The 16,639-nt window shown below is 36.6% G+C and overlaps 1 protein-coding gene across 5 annotated transcripts in view; it reads left to right on the forward strand.

Moving 5' to 3' along the window:
* Positions 1-16,639, forward strand: part of SNX9 (sorting nexin 9) — a 101,249-nt gene that overhangs the window by 61,031 nt on the left and 23,579 nt on the right. For all 5 annotated transcript variants that reach the window (XM_048844132.2, XM_048844133.2, XM_048844131.2 and 2 more), the window contains 7 exons: positions 2,137-2,221; positions 3,978-4,103; positions 4,503-4,620; positions 7,356-7,486; positions 9,185-9,288; positions 12,736-12,839; positions 15,654-15,731. In XM_048844132.2, the coding sequence (XP_048700089.1) occupies positions 2,137-2,221; positions 3,978-4,103; positions 4,503-4,620; positions 7,356-7,486; positions 9,185-9,288; positions 12,736-12,839; positions 15,654-15,731 (746 nt within the window). The remainder of the gene's footprint in view (positions 1-2,136; positions 2,222-3,977; positions 4,104-4,502; positions 4,621-7,355; positions 7,487-9,184; positions 9,289-12,735; positions 12,840-15,653; positions 15,732-16,639) is intronic.

Here is a 16,639-nt window from a genome sequence, read left to right on the forward strand (position 1 = left end):
GTCTTTTTTTAATACAAAGTTACTCATCATTTCCATATCTCTGTTTGGGTCTACGCTATCATGCGTATTTGAGAGTCATTCACTTTAGCAATGAGCACTGCACATCTGTGATACTCTCCTTTTTTAATTTGGTTTTGAATCTAAATAAGACTAGCTTCCTTTAACTTTTAGGCTAATAACCAAAACTTTATAAGGCAGTTTGACCAAATGGCAGCATCATTCTCTAATAGAAAAAGAATAATTGTCTCTTGCTAGCTCTTGATTTTCTTTACATGTTCATAATAGATAAGTTAGAATAGAGAGTTTTTTACGGTGTTTTTTTAAGTAATGTAAGTGCAATGTCTCGCTTTCAGACACAGTTCCTTCACTTGTCACTTCATTCTTTTTGGACTGAGATTTGGTCACGTTTATCTTTATTATATTTATCCATTATTCCTTATAGCTATAACCAGAATGGTTATTTAAAGTAAATCAGATTGAGTATAAGACTTCTGCAATCAATGACAAAGGTCCCAATCTGGCAAATACAAAATTAACGTTCCTCATATGAGAAGTCCCATTGATTTCAGTGAGCCTGCTCATGTGCATAAAGCTATGCACATGTATAAACATTGGTAGGATTGGGGCCTTTGTCACTGTACTGCAAGAGGGATAGTTTATGTTGAATAACTGTTTTGATTCGTTGGATTTGTACCTTTTTGAAAATACTGAGCTTAAATCTACAACCCTTCATGTGAATAATCCTTGCTCAAGCAAGTAGTTTTACTGACTTTAATGAATGAATACTTGCATGAATGTGTGTTGGAGAATTGGGCCTGTTATTACAGGAAGTCTAATTTTATTTACCTTACCCATTTAAAGTTAGTCCACATTTTAAAACAGGATGAAATCTCACCTAAGATCAAATAGAATATTACCCCCGGAATAATAAATAGGTATAAGTGGATAAGCTTCTATCACTGGTTTTGAGTAGCTGTTACGTAGTTACAGTTGAATGTCAGTGGAATAGAAAACGGACGCAGGATAATGGCCCCTGCTATGTAGCTAGTAGTACAAGCCATGCGTTTTTGGGAAACTGACTAGGTAACACAGACACAATGGCTTTTCAAAGCAGGAGGTACTTTTGGTCCTGTCCTGTGACAGTGTTCTTTTACAATGATAAAAGAAAAGGAGTACTTGGGGCACCTTAGAGACTAACCAATTTATTTGAGCATAAGGATGCATCCGATGAAGTGAGCAGTGTAGCTCACGAAAGCTTATGCTCAAATAAATTGGTTAGACTCTAAGGTGCCCCAAGTCCTCCTTTTCTTTTTGCGGATACAGACTAACACGGCTGCTACTCTGTAACCTTTTACAATATTATTTCACTGTTGTATACTACAACTTATTTAAAAATCCAGCATCACCACCAACAAAGCCCCCTATTTTAGGGGCATTGCAAACTAATTTAAATCACACTTCATCCGTGTTGTTGCTCCATGCAAACAGCAGCTGCTTAGCAGCACTTCAAGGGGCTAGCTATTTTTGGTCCAGTCTTTTCATTGAAAAGACTGAGGAAATTGGACTCCTCTGGTTAGTTTTTGTAATGTAAACTTTGATTTGAGGGCACAATAGCTTCACTTATTAATTCTGGTTAGTGGATAAAACATGAGTGTCACACTTATGTCATGTCCAGAACTACTAGATAAAATTATAACATTGTCGTTCATAGTAAATCGTTATTACTGTTTATCAGATGAAACTGATGTGAATTCAAATCATTTTGGCTGATGAGTGATGATGTAATAGAATGGCAGTTGCTGCTAATTATTCCACTGTCATACTTATTCTGATTGGCTTTGAGTACCAGACCTATTGTGCAGTTCAGCCAATCAGAAACAAGCTTAGTATCCTGTACTTTCATGAATAAAGATGATTACTCAATAGCTGAAGCTTTACTGGGTTTTTTTTTTCCAGTGAATAATTAGCCATCAGAGCAATCTGTGATTAGCACAGATTTCATTTAGTGTAATTAGGCTATCACCTCTCCTTAGCCCATCAGGAATAATGAGTTTTTAAAAACATGGCAGGAAATTGTGAACCTGTCAAAGAAGGGATTATGAAAAAGAAATTCAGTCACTTTATTTCTTTGATTAGATTCCCTGGATTTGCAAAACCTGGAATGGAACAGTATCTGTTGGCAAAGCAGCTAGTAAAACCCAAAGAGAAAATTCCCATAATTGTAAGTTTTTTTTTTTCCTCATCTGAATTATTTTTAAGACATGTTGAGGCTAAAAGAGGGACTACTGAGGGACACTAATATAAATAAAAGCTTAGAACCTAATGCCTCGTGTACTGCAGACACTGTTTTTTATGTATATTATTTTATTTGGGGAGACTGTGCAGTTAGGGCATGATCCTGCCAAGAGTTGAGAATCTCCAATGCCACCCACCTGCCTCAACAGGTGGGAAACTTGATGGGGCCATTGGTGATTGGGACAGCCCCAGCTAAATGGGGAGAAGAGCACCCACTAATAGGATGCAGAGGTTGTCCCTTCCCCTCCAGAGTATCTAGCCATTCATTGGCCATCTGAAGGGAGGAAGGGTGCTGATTGGTTCCTCGCCCTCCACTTTCATTAATTTAAACCCTAGCCTGGGCCATGTGGAGCCTCTTCTTATTCTGTTCCTGCAGCCCATCCTTTGACCCCTTACTGATAGCTTTGGAGATGTGTTTTGAGGATGCTGCAGGTCTGACTGATCACCTGTTCTGGGATCAGGAAGGAATTTTTTCTCCCCGAAGAGACCAAAATGGTATATGCCTTGGGAGTTTTTCGCCTTCCTCACAGCATTGTGGAGGGACAACTAGGTTAATTAGGAATAGGATTTGTTAATTCGTGGTAGTACTTGGTAGGCATGTTAGTTTACTGCAGTTTACACCTAGTTTCCAGGGCAGTTAAAAGGTTAAATAAAAGGAACAGTTCCCAGAATTAAGACATGGGATTTTGCTGATGGGCCTTGTACAGATGGGATGGGGGAGACATTATGGGCTGAGGTCCTCTCCCCTTTTAATATCCTCTGTCCCCATGCCGATGTGAGGGGTGGTGGTAGGACTCTGAGTGAGCTGAGTGCTGGGGGTAGGCTGAGGAGAGTCTACCCTTGTGAGAATGAGGGTATTTCTTCACTACCTGCTGGATTGGTGGGCGGGGATCGATTTATTGCATCTAGTCTAGATGCAATAAATCAATCCCCAAGCGCTCTCCCGTCGACTCCTGTACTCCAGCGCCGCGAGAGACACAGGCAGAGTCGACGGGGGAGTGGCAGCAGTCGACTCACCGTGGTGAAGATACCATGGTAAGTCGATCTAAGTATGTCGACTTCAGCTACATTATTCACGTAACTTAGATCGGTCTCCTCCTCCCCCCCCCCCCCCCGTAATGCTGCTTACAATGTATTCTGCTTGGTTGTGCAATATGTAAATGTGTCTAACATATAGGTAACATAAAGCCCAGTCTGCAAACCCTCACTCGTGCAACTATTGCCATCAGATACAGTGGGAATACTTACATAATGGTTTAGAAGATCAAAAGACCTGCAAATTACTCAGTGGGGAGAGTTGGGAGTTTCTGGTGAAAAGTCATCAAGGGCAACATCTTCCAGTTGTAGCCTTTGTTCATTATCAGCTATTCTAATGCAGGTACATAGTTTGCTAGAAGAAAAACACCTTATGCTATTCAAAATTTTAAACAATATTTCTAAAAGACATTTCAGTTACATTATGTACCTCTGATTAGATTTATAAATGAGAGGTAGTGGACTCTGCAAGAGTCTAAGGGCCATGCTTTGAATAGCCCTGAATGCCTCCTGCAAGCTGCTGAGCACCCTCAAATATCAGTATAGTCCCTGGATGCTTAGAATGTCCAACACACGTTTTAATTGCTTTCTTGTTAAGGATGGTCTGTTTACATTTATAAAATTAATATTTTTGAAACTATTTGCAGGTTGGAGATTATGGTCCTATGTGGGTTTATCCTACCTCTACGTTTGACTGTGTGGTGGCAGATCCCAAAAAAGGTTCCAAAATGTATGGCTTGAAGAGCTACATTGAATATCAGCTAACATGTACTGTAAGTGTGTGTGTGACACCGGACTTCCATTCTGTGTGTAAAGTTGGGAAGATGGGGAGTGTGGGGGGAGGGGGAGCTATGACAGTAAATAATAGCAGATAGTTTAAGGAAAAGTTACTTTTTCCCAATTGGTAACTGCTATGGGTTTTAGCCCACGAAAGCTTATGCCCAAATAAATTTGTTAGTCTCTAAGGTGCCACAAGGACTCCTCATTGTTTTTGCTGATACAGACTAATATGGCGACCCCTCTGAAACCTGTATTTAAATAGTAACTATTTTGAGACTTTGTGCTAAAGCTTTACTTGAGCTAGTTAATCACATTAACCATTTGTTGTGACTTTACTTCAGTTTTTTAAAAGATCCATCAAAAGTCAGAATTTTCTTTTGCCTGTTCCACAGAACACTAATCGATCTGTCAACCACAGATATAAACACTTTGATTGGTTATATGAGCGTCTTCTGGTTAAATTTGGATTTGCCATTCCAATCCCGTCTCTTCCTGACAAGCAAGTCACAGGTAAATATTCCAGCTGTGAACTCAAAGAAAAAAATCTCACCTGATAGTGACCTTCTCCTTATTTATCAATGGTTTTGAAAAGTGTTCAGAATAATTCTTCTTTTGGTGATGGTGGCTTGATGATAGTCTAACTCATGGCATATGTCAAGATCTGTTCAAAACTCAGATTTGATCCTTTTGCCACTGGCTGGACAACTAAGCACTACGGAGGAGTGTGCTCAGTCTTGGTAGTGGAGAAGGTCTCATCGTTCTGAAACAACCCCGTGGACAGTTTTGGGAGTGCCATGATTCAGAGAGACCATTATCATGACACAGGGGCCTTTCAGTTGGAAAGAGAAAAATAATAAAAGTGAAAATTGGTGCGGGGGAGAGGCAGGACCCTCAGACAGAGGGTATGCTGTTGCTTTTCTGTTCATAAGTAAAATGTTACATATGGGGTTTTTAATAGTTTAATTTCACACTTGCCAAAAAAGGTCACATGAAAAGTGTTTTCTATTTATTTAACCCTCTGCCCTGATTAGTGCTACTAAACAATAATGGCTTGACACGAACCCTTTTGAAATCAATGGGAGCCTTGATTTCAATGGATATTGGATTGGACCCTCAGTGATCTCAGCAGCTCAGTCATCATAGTCATGTGTAATCTCAGAATCTGTGCCTTTTGGTAGAATTCTGTGGCACATTAACCAGGAATGTATTTGTTAACAAGTGCAGTGATTTGTGCATTTAGTGGAAAGTGGAGACCTGTGCTGTAAGAAAACATGTAATTTCTGTTTATATTTAATTAATGCTGCTGCTTCCTCTTTTTTCTGGTGAGACTTTCACACACACACGCAGGCATGCAGCCAACCATGTGGCTCTCTGTACCTCTGAAAATGCAACAGCCTCTCAGTGTGTGAAGAAAGTTGAGCATTGATGCAAATGCTGGGATAAATGCCGAGGAAATTGAAAAGTGAGGAAGTGATTTTGTTTTTGCTTAGCTAGCCTTATGCTTAGAATTGCACCAGTATTTTTATTTAAACACGTGCACATGAACTAAAAAGAACCCAGAAGACCTGATGTGTGTCTAGCTTTCATTGTAATCGGATCATAAAAGACTCAAAAGAGAATCTGGCATCTCAGTTAACCTTTTGTCTTTGGTATTCTGTGAGCAAGGGTGATTTTCTCAATTTGTGCCAAGAAAAGGGTATTTATTTCCTTTAGAAATTAGCTTAAATAAAACTTTCTTTTAAAATGGTAAATATCTTTCAGCATGCTCAGGAGGCTTCTTTCAGAGGACGGCTGGACAGAAAAAAAGCTATTCTAGACACTAGTCTTTGGAAAGCCTGCTACTGTGCCAGCTAACTATTACTTTTGTTTAGACAAGAACTATAACAGGAATTCTGTTTTTGCTGGTTGCTATGGATTATGGATATGATTTGCAAAGGTTCCAAGTAGGTTACCATTCATGTCTCCGTACACTGACTCAGACGCTACTGCAGCTTTAGTGCAGCTGGATGATAAAGCAAGTTATAGTTATGGAATATGTTGTCTCATCTTTCAGTCTTAAATTATTCTGTTAATTGACTAGATGCCATTAAGTGTGGATGTAGTTTCCTATTGTTTTCAATAGCTCTGTGCATGTCTATCATGCTCCGCTCTGTGTTTGTATCTCACCACTTGAGTTTTCTGTGGGGGTTTTAAGCTGCTGCCATGCACCTATGTCAAGTTTATGTATATATTTTTTTAAAAGTGTACTCCTTCAAGGACTGTTATCTACATTGCTATGTGGATCAGAGCGGTTAGTATGCTGTAACAATGCCTTAACCTTTTCAAATGTATACTATTGTGTACTATGTTGGACTCATCAAATGAATGAGGTTTGTTTTTTCCAATTTTAACTATAAAATGATATTGTCTTTTTAATTTTAACAAAACAAAGGTAATTATCAATACACAATGGCAGAAATTACTCTCTAGAAATAGCGTTTCATCAATTACCTACTTTTAAAATGTAATAGTTTCAATGATATGTGCTAAATATCTCTGTAGTTACAAAGAGCTGGCACTTCATAAATGCCAAACTTTGCTATTCTTTGAGCTTCATCTTTTCTAGTTTGTGGGGGAAAACAACTTGGTATGTTGGTGGATACAATATTTATACATTTTGAAGAAGTGAAAAGGTATTTATTTGGTGGTGTTGGTGGGTGTTGTCTTTTGTGCAACTGCCTTCCATGTATGAACTTGATGGATGTTGGACCTTTCAAAAGCATTATAAACATGACATATTACCATATTTAACAAATAAATGCTACTCTATCTTGTTTCTACACTTTCTTCAGAAATTCATATCTGTTTCTGTTATCTTCTTGACTGAAGAACTGAATAGATTGCATTAATCAAAGGCCTGCAATTTGAGCACGCCTGTCAATTCTGTGTCTTGGGTCAACTAATTAGCTATGTTCTCTGGAAAACATACAAATGACGTGCCATTATCCTTTTCTGTTTCAAAATCAGACAAAACAAGAGAACTCTCTAAAATGTGTCTTGGCCATTATTTAAAAATAACAATCCTACTCACCAACAGCTGATGCCTATTACTCTACAGTTCTAATTCTCCAAGCTACAGAAATTACATAAAGGTAGCTGTTTCACAATCCATCAAATTAAGGTGAAATGAGCCTGTTTTTATTTTAAAGATACGTGTGGATGCTGCTAAAGCAGAAATGTAGTAGTTATTATTCAGTATATTGCAGGGCGCTTTGAAGAAGAATTTATCAAAATGCGCATGGAGAGGCTGCAGGGTTGGATGACCAGGATGTGTCGTCATCCGGTTGTTTCAGAAAGCGAAGTTTTTCAGCAGTTCCTCAATTTCCGGGATGAGAAGGTAGGAGAAAATTCAGCCTTGTTACAGTCAGAAAAGAGAGATGAAAGAAAGGGATTTGGACTGATGAGCTCACTTTGTACAGGAGAGTGATGTTAAATTTTGTAGCCTACAGATAGATAATGAATGTTTTGATTTCTGTCTGCCCCCCAGTGGGCAATAGACAAGCTGTAAATTGCCATGTGTTTGGTAGACTTGGTTCATTGTTTAGAAGAGGAATAGGTTTGCCTAATGAAATTTTATTGCCATCTGTCCTAATAGATAGGTATTCTAAGGTAGATTTTTTTCAGAATTAGCAGAATAACCATTTCTAATTCTCCCTCCCCCTTCACTCCTCTCACACATTGTATCTCCAGTTAGTGATATTTCTGGAAGAGAAAAATAGAATGAGCAAAACTCTAATAGTAGCAGTTATCTAAAAATGGGTGAAAAAAAGACAACCCAAGGGAATTTTTGCTTTCTTTAACAAAATAAACTAATGTGCCCTTCCAAAGATTTCTGTGACTGTTGGACTTGATCAGATCCGACTCTGCTGAACTCCATTATTGTTGGTTGACTCATCAGTCAGTGCGGTCCTAGTGATCTGTACTGTTCTGCTGCCAGAAACCATTCATTTTGCAGCAGAGCTTAGAGGTATATGGTTGTAGTACTGCATTAAAAAAGATAGAAAAAGGGGTTGACCCTGATGGTAACAAGATCAGGCAAATCTGTGGCATGATGATAGAATCATAGAAATGTAAGGCTGGAACGGAGCTTCAGAGGTCATCTAGTCCAGCCCCCTGCACTGAGGTTGGACCAAATATACATAGAACATAAGCTTGCTTCTTCAGTTTCCTTGTTCCTTCTCATTTTGTTTCTTTTTCTCTTGAGGGTAGCCCATTTGCTAAGCTCCAGAACTAGTACCGATCTGGTTATATGTTGACTGCTAGGCCTACATAACTGGCACCCTTTTTTAAAGAAGAATTTTTTTTTAATTTAAAGTATTCATGAGCAATAAAGGCAAAATGGAGTGCATGTGTAGAGTGTACATGTATCCAGAAACTGTTCTGTTAGCTAAGATAGGGTCATGCAGTTGTCCTTCTAGCTTGTCAGCAGTTTCTGTTGCTAAAACCTGTGTGGCTGGCTATTGGCATTCTTATGACTAGTGACATGAAATACAGAGAACTGATGCTGCAACATATCTAAGATTTAAAAAAATAATTCCAACTAAGCATTTTACAGTGGCAGTTGTCAAATCTCTGTCTCCTGCTGCTGCTTTTATTTAAACAAATATGACCAGCTGGGAAAATTATAGTAAAAAAAAATTAAGTTGCTCGGTCCTTTAACCAATTGGATGATGACAATCCAAAGATATCACACATTGCTGTGTGTGTGTATAAGTGTGTGTGTATAATTTTTAAAATGTAACAATTTAGATATGTGCATAATTTTTCTTTTGTAATTCGGTTATTTGAAAAGTAGTTTGTGTTGTGTATATACTTATGTATTGCACAATGTATAATTCACATTTTCAACTTAGTGCTATGATATAGAAAATGAAATGCATTTTTAAAAAAAAATTGCAATTCTGTCCCTATAGAAGAATTGGCAAAACTCCCATTGAAGTTGCATTCATTGCTTAGGATATATGTTACTCTACTATGGGTAAACAGTGATGATCACACTGCACAGTATGCATTGTCCCATTGTTCTTTTTCCAAGGAATGGAAAACTGGGAAGAGGAAGGCAGAAAAAGATGAGATTGTGGGAGTAATGATCTTTTCAACTATGGAACCAGAAGCTCCTGACTTGGACATGATAGAAATGTAAGGTGGCACTCCCTTCTCTTGCACTGATACTACATGTCAGCAGTCATATTACAAAATGTTATCTCCTGATGGAAAACTACAGAACTATCCATATAACAAAAATTTAAGCTTGCATGAGTACACATACTGGTGGCATCAAAGGGCTTCTGGCAGTAGGTCACTGAGGTGAAACTGAAAAATGGTAGCTTTCTTATAAAGTGATCTTAATTTAAGATTTGGTGGAGACCTTTCCAAATGTGTTAGAACTCTGACACAATAAAAGGATATTGCACAGAGATCTGCACATGCAGGATCGAAGACCAGATTGAAGGCAGATCCTAAAAGGACTTTTTTACAACTAACTTGAATCGGAGTTGATGAGCACTGGCAGAATATTGGTGCAGAAGCCTGCCAGCATGGCAGTTAAATGGTCTGTTTTGTTCTTTATTGTGGCAGTTCTGAATCATTCCAAAGCAACTAAATGTATCCAAAAAAATTTAATGTGAGGTAGACAGTCCTGTCAAACAAGACACACAATCCTGTGCATAAAATGAAAAAGATAATGTTTAATTCATTCAGCAACGCATTCTGATGGGAGGGACCAGCAGAAATTTATTACAAATGAGGGAAGAGTGACTTAAATTATCAGACTTTTAAAAACTTTTTAAAAAAGTTATATAAAAAATTGGGCAAATTCTATATAAGTGTAAAGGAATGTGCGCGCGCGCACACAGACTTCTCTTAGCTAACCTTAGGGTGATAAATTGGATTTGCTTTGCAGTTCCTGTCTTTAATTCCCATAATCTTGTTTTAGAAAGACAAATGAGGAGATATGTATGATTTGCTTCCCATCTCCCCACCCCCCCATCTACTGTAGAACATGGGTGTTTACATGGATTTCCATAATGTCTGTACATCTGTGAAAACATTAAATGTTTGTGGATGAGCTGATGTGACGAAATGAAAAGTGTTTATAATAGCAATATCATACTGTACCTACACTTAGAAATATATGAGGCCTATGCTGAGTATTTTGTGGGTAAAGCAACGTCATTGTGGTACATAGCTATTACTCCATCTATATTCAAGGAAATGGTCTTGCCCTAGCAGAGAAATGGACTTCTAGGTCTCTTCCATTTCAAAATCAGTTGTTAATCCTCACCCTTAATAATGTGCTTAAATACTATGGTATCAATGTGGTACAAAAACCCTTGGTACTAAATAGATTTCGTGTGTGCATGAGAGAGTGATGTGATGATAAAGCTCCAGGAGAATTGGTTTCTAAAAATATTATCAAGAGGCATAACATTTCTCATCTGTCAGGAAAGAGAAATGATGAGGTTGTAAGGTGTTAGGGCCTCTAAGTTAGGAAGCTTATTATTTGTTTTTGTTTGAAGTGCAAGTCTCAATCTATGTACATGCCATTCATAATATATCTTTTAATAATGGGAATAAAAAATAGTAGGTTTGTATGCCTTAATTCATAATATTTCTGTGAATTATCTCCTTTAATAGAAGAAAGCAGGTGGTTATAGGGCAACTTCAAAAATACTTAACAAAAAATGTATTTATTCTGGGGCTTACCACTCTGATTTTTCATTAGCCATTCTTTTCTCAACCATTCTACCCTATTAATCTCTCTCAACAGACACCGTGGTAGAAAATCTGCCAATCAACAAGGCATCTATTTTAAACTAATTCAATCTAAAGTACTCTTAAACCAACTTAATTGTCCACATAAGGGGCTTGCACTTATAACTTAAATCTATACTTACTTATTTGTAAGTTAAATCAGTACAACTTTTGTGTTTAGACAAGACTTAAGTCTTCTGAACATTTATTTCCTGGAAGGGAGTCAGATCACACACTCATGGCATATGGGTTAAATCTCACTTTATAGTTATCCTAATTTCAACATTTTTTTCAGTAGAGTCCATAGGGATGTAAATATATATCCTTCTCTATTGGTTTAGTCTCTTGTCCAAGGAAAAAGTATTGACACTTCATTTCTGCATATTTTATTTTCACTATTATATTGTAAGTCAGTCTTCCCATTAAGTGGTCAAATCATTTAGATCACCTTTCACTGAGGATCCTAAAAACATGTGGCCTAATTCTTGAAACAATTACTTCTATACCTATTCTCATATGTAGTCCTATTATAATTAATTGGGTAGCACATAAACAGGGTAACTTTTTTTTTTGGAATGCGGGCCTTATTTTTTGTTATCGCATTCTTCAGCGTTTGGGACTTTGCATGAAAATAGGATCTAGGCTTTTTAAGAGTTATGCTGTTTCATTGTTTTTCCTGTTTTAAAGTCACAGAAACTTCCCCAGTTACAAGTTGGGATATTGCAAACAAAGAATTGACATTTCAGGGAGAAACGTCTAGTAAACTAAGCCCAAAGCTGGGATCTAGGAACCTTTTGAGGTCTAGTCTCAGCTCTTCCAATGACCCAGTCTGTGATTTTGACCAAGTCACTTAACCTCTTGCTCTGTGTAAAATAGAGATGATAATAATTACATCATAATGGTCTCATGGGCACTAGATAAAACATGGTATAGTTGGGAAAAATTTTAATGAAAATGTTAGGACATTTATAGAGCTACTCTGTTAATTGCTCAGCGCATTCCTGTGTGTACAGTGCTATACAAATAAGTATGGATATTTTAATGCAGATATCCTTAGTAAAATGAAAGAGAAATACATAAATTGGAATCCAGGCAGATTGTTTTTGAGCACAAAATATTTGCATTTCTTCCATGAGATATCAGCAGCTCTTTATCCTAAATCATTTAGTCATCTTCAGGTTGAGACTATATTTGTATTCTCCCTGAAGAGGTAGTCTAGTTTTGACGCTGATTTGCATATCAGATTCACTCCTTGTAGACGGGTCTGTGTGAGTATCGGATATAGCTGCTGTTTTTGTGTGTACCATCATTTTAAGAAATCAGACTTCCATTGTTTTAATTCTTCACATTTAAATTTTTAAAAAATGTATAGCTAGTGCACTGGGGGTGCATTTTCTTCACAAAATTTAAAATACAAAACAGCAATGATCATATATCCTTTATATGCGAGACTGCCATAAAGGATAATGTTTTGGATTAGCTATGTAAACCATGTCTTATTCATAAGGATCCAGAGCAAGAATGATAATTCAGTAGCAGACTCCTTTTAAAGGATGGAAAGTATAACGAAGCATCAGGCAAAGGACCTGGAGTGAAATTCTGGCCCCACTGAAGTCAGTGGCAAAATGGCCATTGACTTTGTGGGGCCAGGATTTCACCCCACTCTTTTACTAGTTCTGTGAGATGCTTAACACACTCCTGGGCGTTGTAAAAGTTATTATTTATAATAGTCATGTAGTTGTTCAAAAGTCCATTGCATCAGTTTAAATGCCAATTGTAGCAAATTGGAACAATTCTGTATCTGTCTGTAATGGGATTACCCTTATTCCACAGAGAACAGAAATGTGATGCAGTAGGCAGATTCACCAAATCCATGGATGATGGAGTTAAAGAGTTGCTGACAGTGGGACAAGAACACTGGAAGCGTTGTACTGGACGTAAGTGTCACTTGGAAACTTTACAAGTTTAAGTCCTCTCTGCCTTGCTTTTTTATTGCTATTTAGATATATTTGTGTATTTATTATTTAAATTTGAAATGTATTTAAGTCTACTGAATTTGAGAACATCCTAGGTTATGATGAAACCATACACTGAAAATTACTAGTAAGGCATACAATGCTAAAAAAGATAGCACCTTAAAAGCACATTATGTTCTTTCCCTTTTCCCCTCCTTTCCCCACCCCAATGTTACTACACCTTAACTAAATTTCTTGAGTTTATAACACTTGGTTTGGACATAATTGCAAGATCTCTGTATTGTATTTTACCCTAAATTATTAATATATGCTCTCAACAATAACTACATCTTAACATGATTATTTCCAGATAAAAACTATTATTTTAAAGCTCCAAAATGCTTATTACTATAGTTAGTCTTATTATACCCAAAAGACAACTACTTTGCATTCCTTGTTTACTACAAAAATATGGGGCAGGGACCTAATACAATGGAGTCCTGGTCTATTGTTACTGCAATATAAAACAATATAATAATAAACTAATAAGTGGCCAGCTGAGAAAATGTTTTAATATTTATGAACAGAAATCATTACAACAGTAGTGGAATATAGTTAATATTTTACCATTGCAATGAAATTCCGGTTAACAAAGTGTCCATTATATCCCCACCAGTTGCACTGAAGAAGAAACTTAATATCTATAGAATTCAGGAATTGCATAAACTAAAACACACAAACCGCTGCCTTTTTTTTTTTCTCCTCCTTCAGTATCTTGGATGGAAGAGGAGACAAGGCATGGAACAGAAGTTCCTGGTTCTGTCTCCATGCCTTGTTCTTTTGTTGTTTTAGCAGTCCCCGTCTCCTCTTTTTGCTTGAGTGCAGTGCAGCTCCATTCTTGCAGGGTTGGAGTGCCACAGGAGTTGGAATTTCAGGGATCCCTAGATATCTGAATCCAGCTTATCCAAAAGTTCTTGGCTATCCCTTTAGTCCTTCTTTTTTATATATTCACTTTCATAACACGTTTAAAATGACCCATGGTGGTAGAAGGAAATATTGGAAATACAAATTTTCTTTGTTGGAGTGGCCACTTTGTCATAAATTCACAGTGCCATTGCTGGGGATTGCATAGGTCTCAAAACTGAATGGCAATGCTTTGGCACACTGAAGAAAATTGAGGATGGAGTGTTGGATTAATGGGGCATACGGAGGGATAGTACTGTGAATGGTACACAATGCATAGGAAATGCCAGTCCCAAGAAATAAAAATTAAAACGTGATGCATCAAATAATTCTTAGCAAGAATTCTCCTAACGAAGGTATTCTAAGGATACTAACAGAGAGACCCACTATATGGTGTAAAAAGGCATTTACCTTGGTCTGAACACTAAAATGTCAGAGCAATTGAAAACTACTTAGTTCCTCTTTTATCCACACAATACACTTCTCCAAATACAAATTTAAAAACAAAAATGAAAAAGCAAACATATCTCAACTTCTGACTCTTTCTATAATGGACAGCTCATACAAGCAAAAAATTATTTTCATTTCAGAGATTACATCAGGCCTTTGAGTCTATAGTATATGAATTATGCATGCTGTTTATAATTTTAAAAATTCAGCCATAAACCACAGCAATTCTAACCTCATTGTGAAGAAATAATTTGTGCATGCATGGCTGTGTAGGCATAATAGAACACCAAATTGTATAATACACATACAAGTGCATTTTGTTAGCCTTATAATTGTATGCAGTGTTGTTAGTTCCTACTTTAAGTATTAAATTTTGAAACCTTGATAGCTATCTTTTTAAGAGGGTTCTTTTTTCTTTTCTTTTTTTTTTAAGAATATTATGAAGACCTTTAACATTGCAGCTAATACAATTTCTTAGTATAAAAGGTTGTGTCTTCATGTTACTAACTCCAGGTCAAGGATATATCACTGAAACAAATTTATTTTTAAAAGGCTCACTTAAGAAAAAAATAACTCTGTACTCCTGGAATGCATTTGTATAGGTTGTATGAATATGAATTTAGAATAAGGTGATGCCCTCCCCAGTTTTGGGGTTCATTTAAACACAAAATATTCTGGTTTCTTCACAGAAGAAATGAAGGAATGCTTTTAAGTTTCCATGGTAGAGGACATTTCACCTGAATCAAGCTTTTTAAACACATTTGTTGCTTTAGATAAGCAAGTATGGACACATATGGTGACCTTTTCAGTTCTTTCCTCAAGATGCAATGGCAAAGTGTTCTTAGAAAAGTGGGGGGTGGGGTGGGAGGGGAATAGGAGTGGTGTGTGTGTGTGTGTGTAATCTGTATATGATATTGAGAGAGATATAGACATACACATGCACAATATGTCATGTTCATTATATACATGGAGACAGATACATAGGTTGTATACACAGAGACAGATCCTTATTTGGTGTGTGATTTTTAAAATATGTACTTACACACAGTTATATTTTGAAATAAGTGAAATAAGGTTTTTATCTTCATGAGTTTGGAATGGCCAATTATTCAGCTATGGATGTGCAATACTACCCTTTGTACGAATACTATTGCATCTCTTTGAGCTAACTATAGAAGGACTAAATTAAGACCGTATTTTATCTTTTTAATTAAAGATTCATAAAAGGTAATACATACATATGACTTATGGTGGACTTCTAGAACATTTTCCCCAAAAATAAATGTTTAATATTGAATAGCTGTTTTGTACCAGAAATGCTGTATAATTCAGTGAAAGTGTAAAACAGTATTTACGTTTTTACTTTTTTTTTTTTTTCTTCAGCATTACCTAAGGAATATCAGAAGATAGGAAAAGCCTTACAGAGTCTGGCACTGGTTTTCGGCACCAGTGGTTACCAAGGTACTTTATATATTCATTTGCACTGTTCTTTCATCTTAAGAAATATTATGTCTAAAGTGTCCTATTATATAACATTTTGCTGTCAAAATGTTATATTATTTTGGGACCTTTTAATTTTTAAATCTCAATATAAGTAACATTTTCCTTATCTAGTTGTATTGACTGAGTACCCATATCTTAGAGATTCAAATGGCATGACATGTTTACAAAAGGAATGCAAATGAGAATTCAGATCCAAACATATCTTACAATAATTTTTGTTTAACTTGAGATATTTACAGTGGCAGTCTGATCTAATACTAATTTGTAACATTGTCATTGATCTAACTGACAATCTACTGAAGCATGTCTTTTATGACCAATACTTGTGTGTTACGTTACAGAAGAAATGTGTGGATATAAAAACATCGGTCATCACAAAAGTATAGGGTGACATTTTAAAACCATTTTTTGTAATTAACTGGATTATGTTCACCTGGTTTGGAGACACTTTGATTTTTTTTTTTTTTTCAAAGAGCCCTATCTACACAATTAATAAATGGAGACTGTCATGTTGGGTTGTAGTGAGGAGGAGGGAAAGAGGCGTAAGATGAAAACTAATCAGTGGGCACTTCTTTTTGTTGGGAGTGTTTTATGCATTATCCTAATAGAGTATCCATATTTTGGGCCAAACTTAAATTCCACTTTGGCACATTTCTACTAGGCTGATGATCACACTTTGAGGTTTCCAGTTTGCTTGTTCATTATACATACGTAACTTGCTGTTTAGAAGCATCAGAGATCAAATCTGTATTTCATAATACACATTTATTAGCACAGTGCTTCTACTCCCCGTTTCTTTCCACAGGACTGGAGCAGAATTGCTGGCTACATTAAATATAGTCACTCAAATTCTGCTAGTGTTTCCA

This window comes from Caretta caretta, chromosome 3 (assembly GCF_965140235.1).
Source record: "Caretta caretta isolate rCarCar2 chromosome 3, rCarCar1.hap1, whole genome shotgun sequence".
Lineage (NCBI taxonomy): Eukaryota > Metazoa > Chordata > Testudines > Cheloniidae > Caretta > Caretta caretta.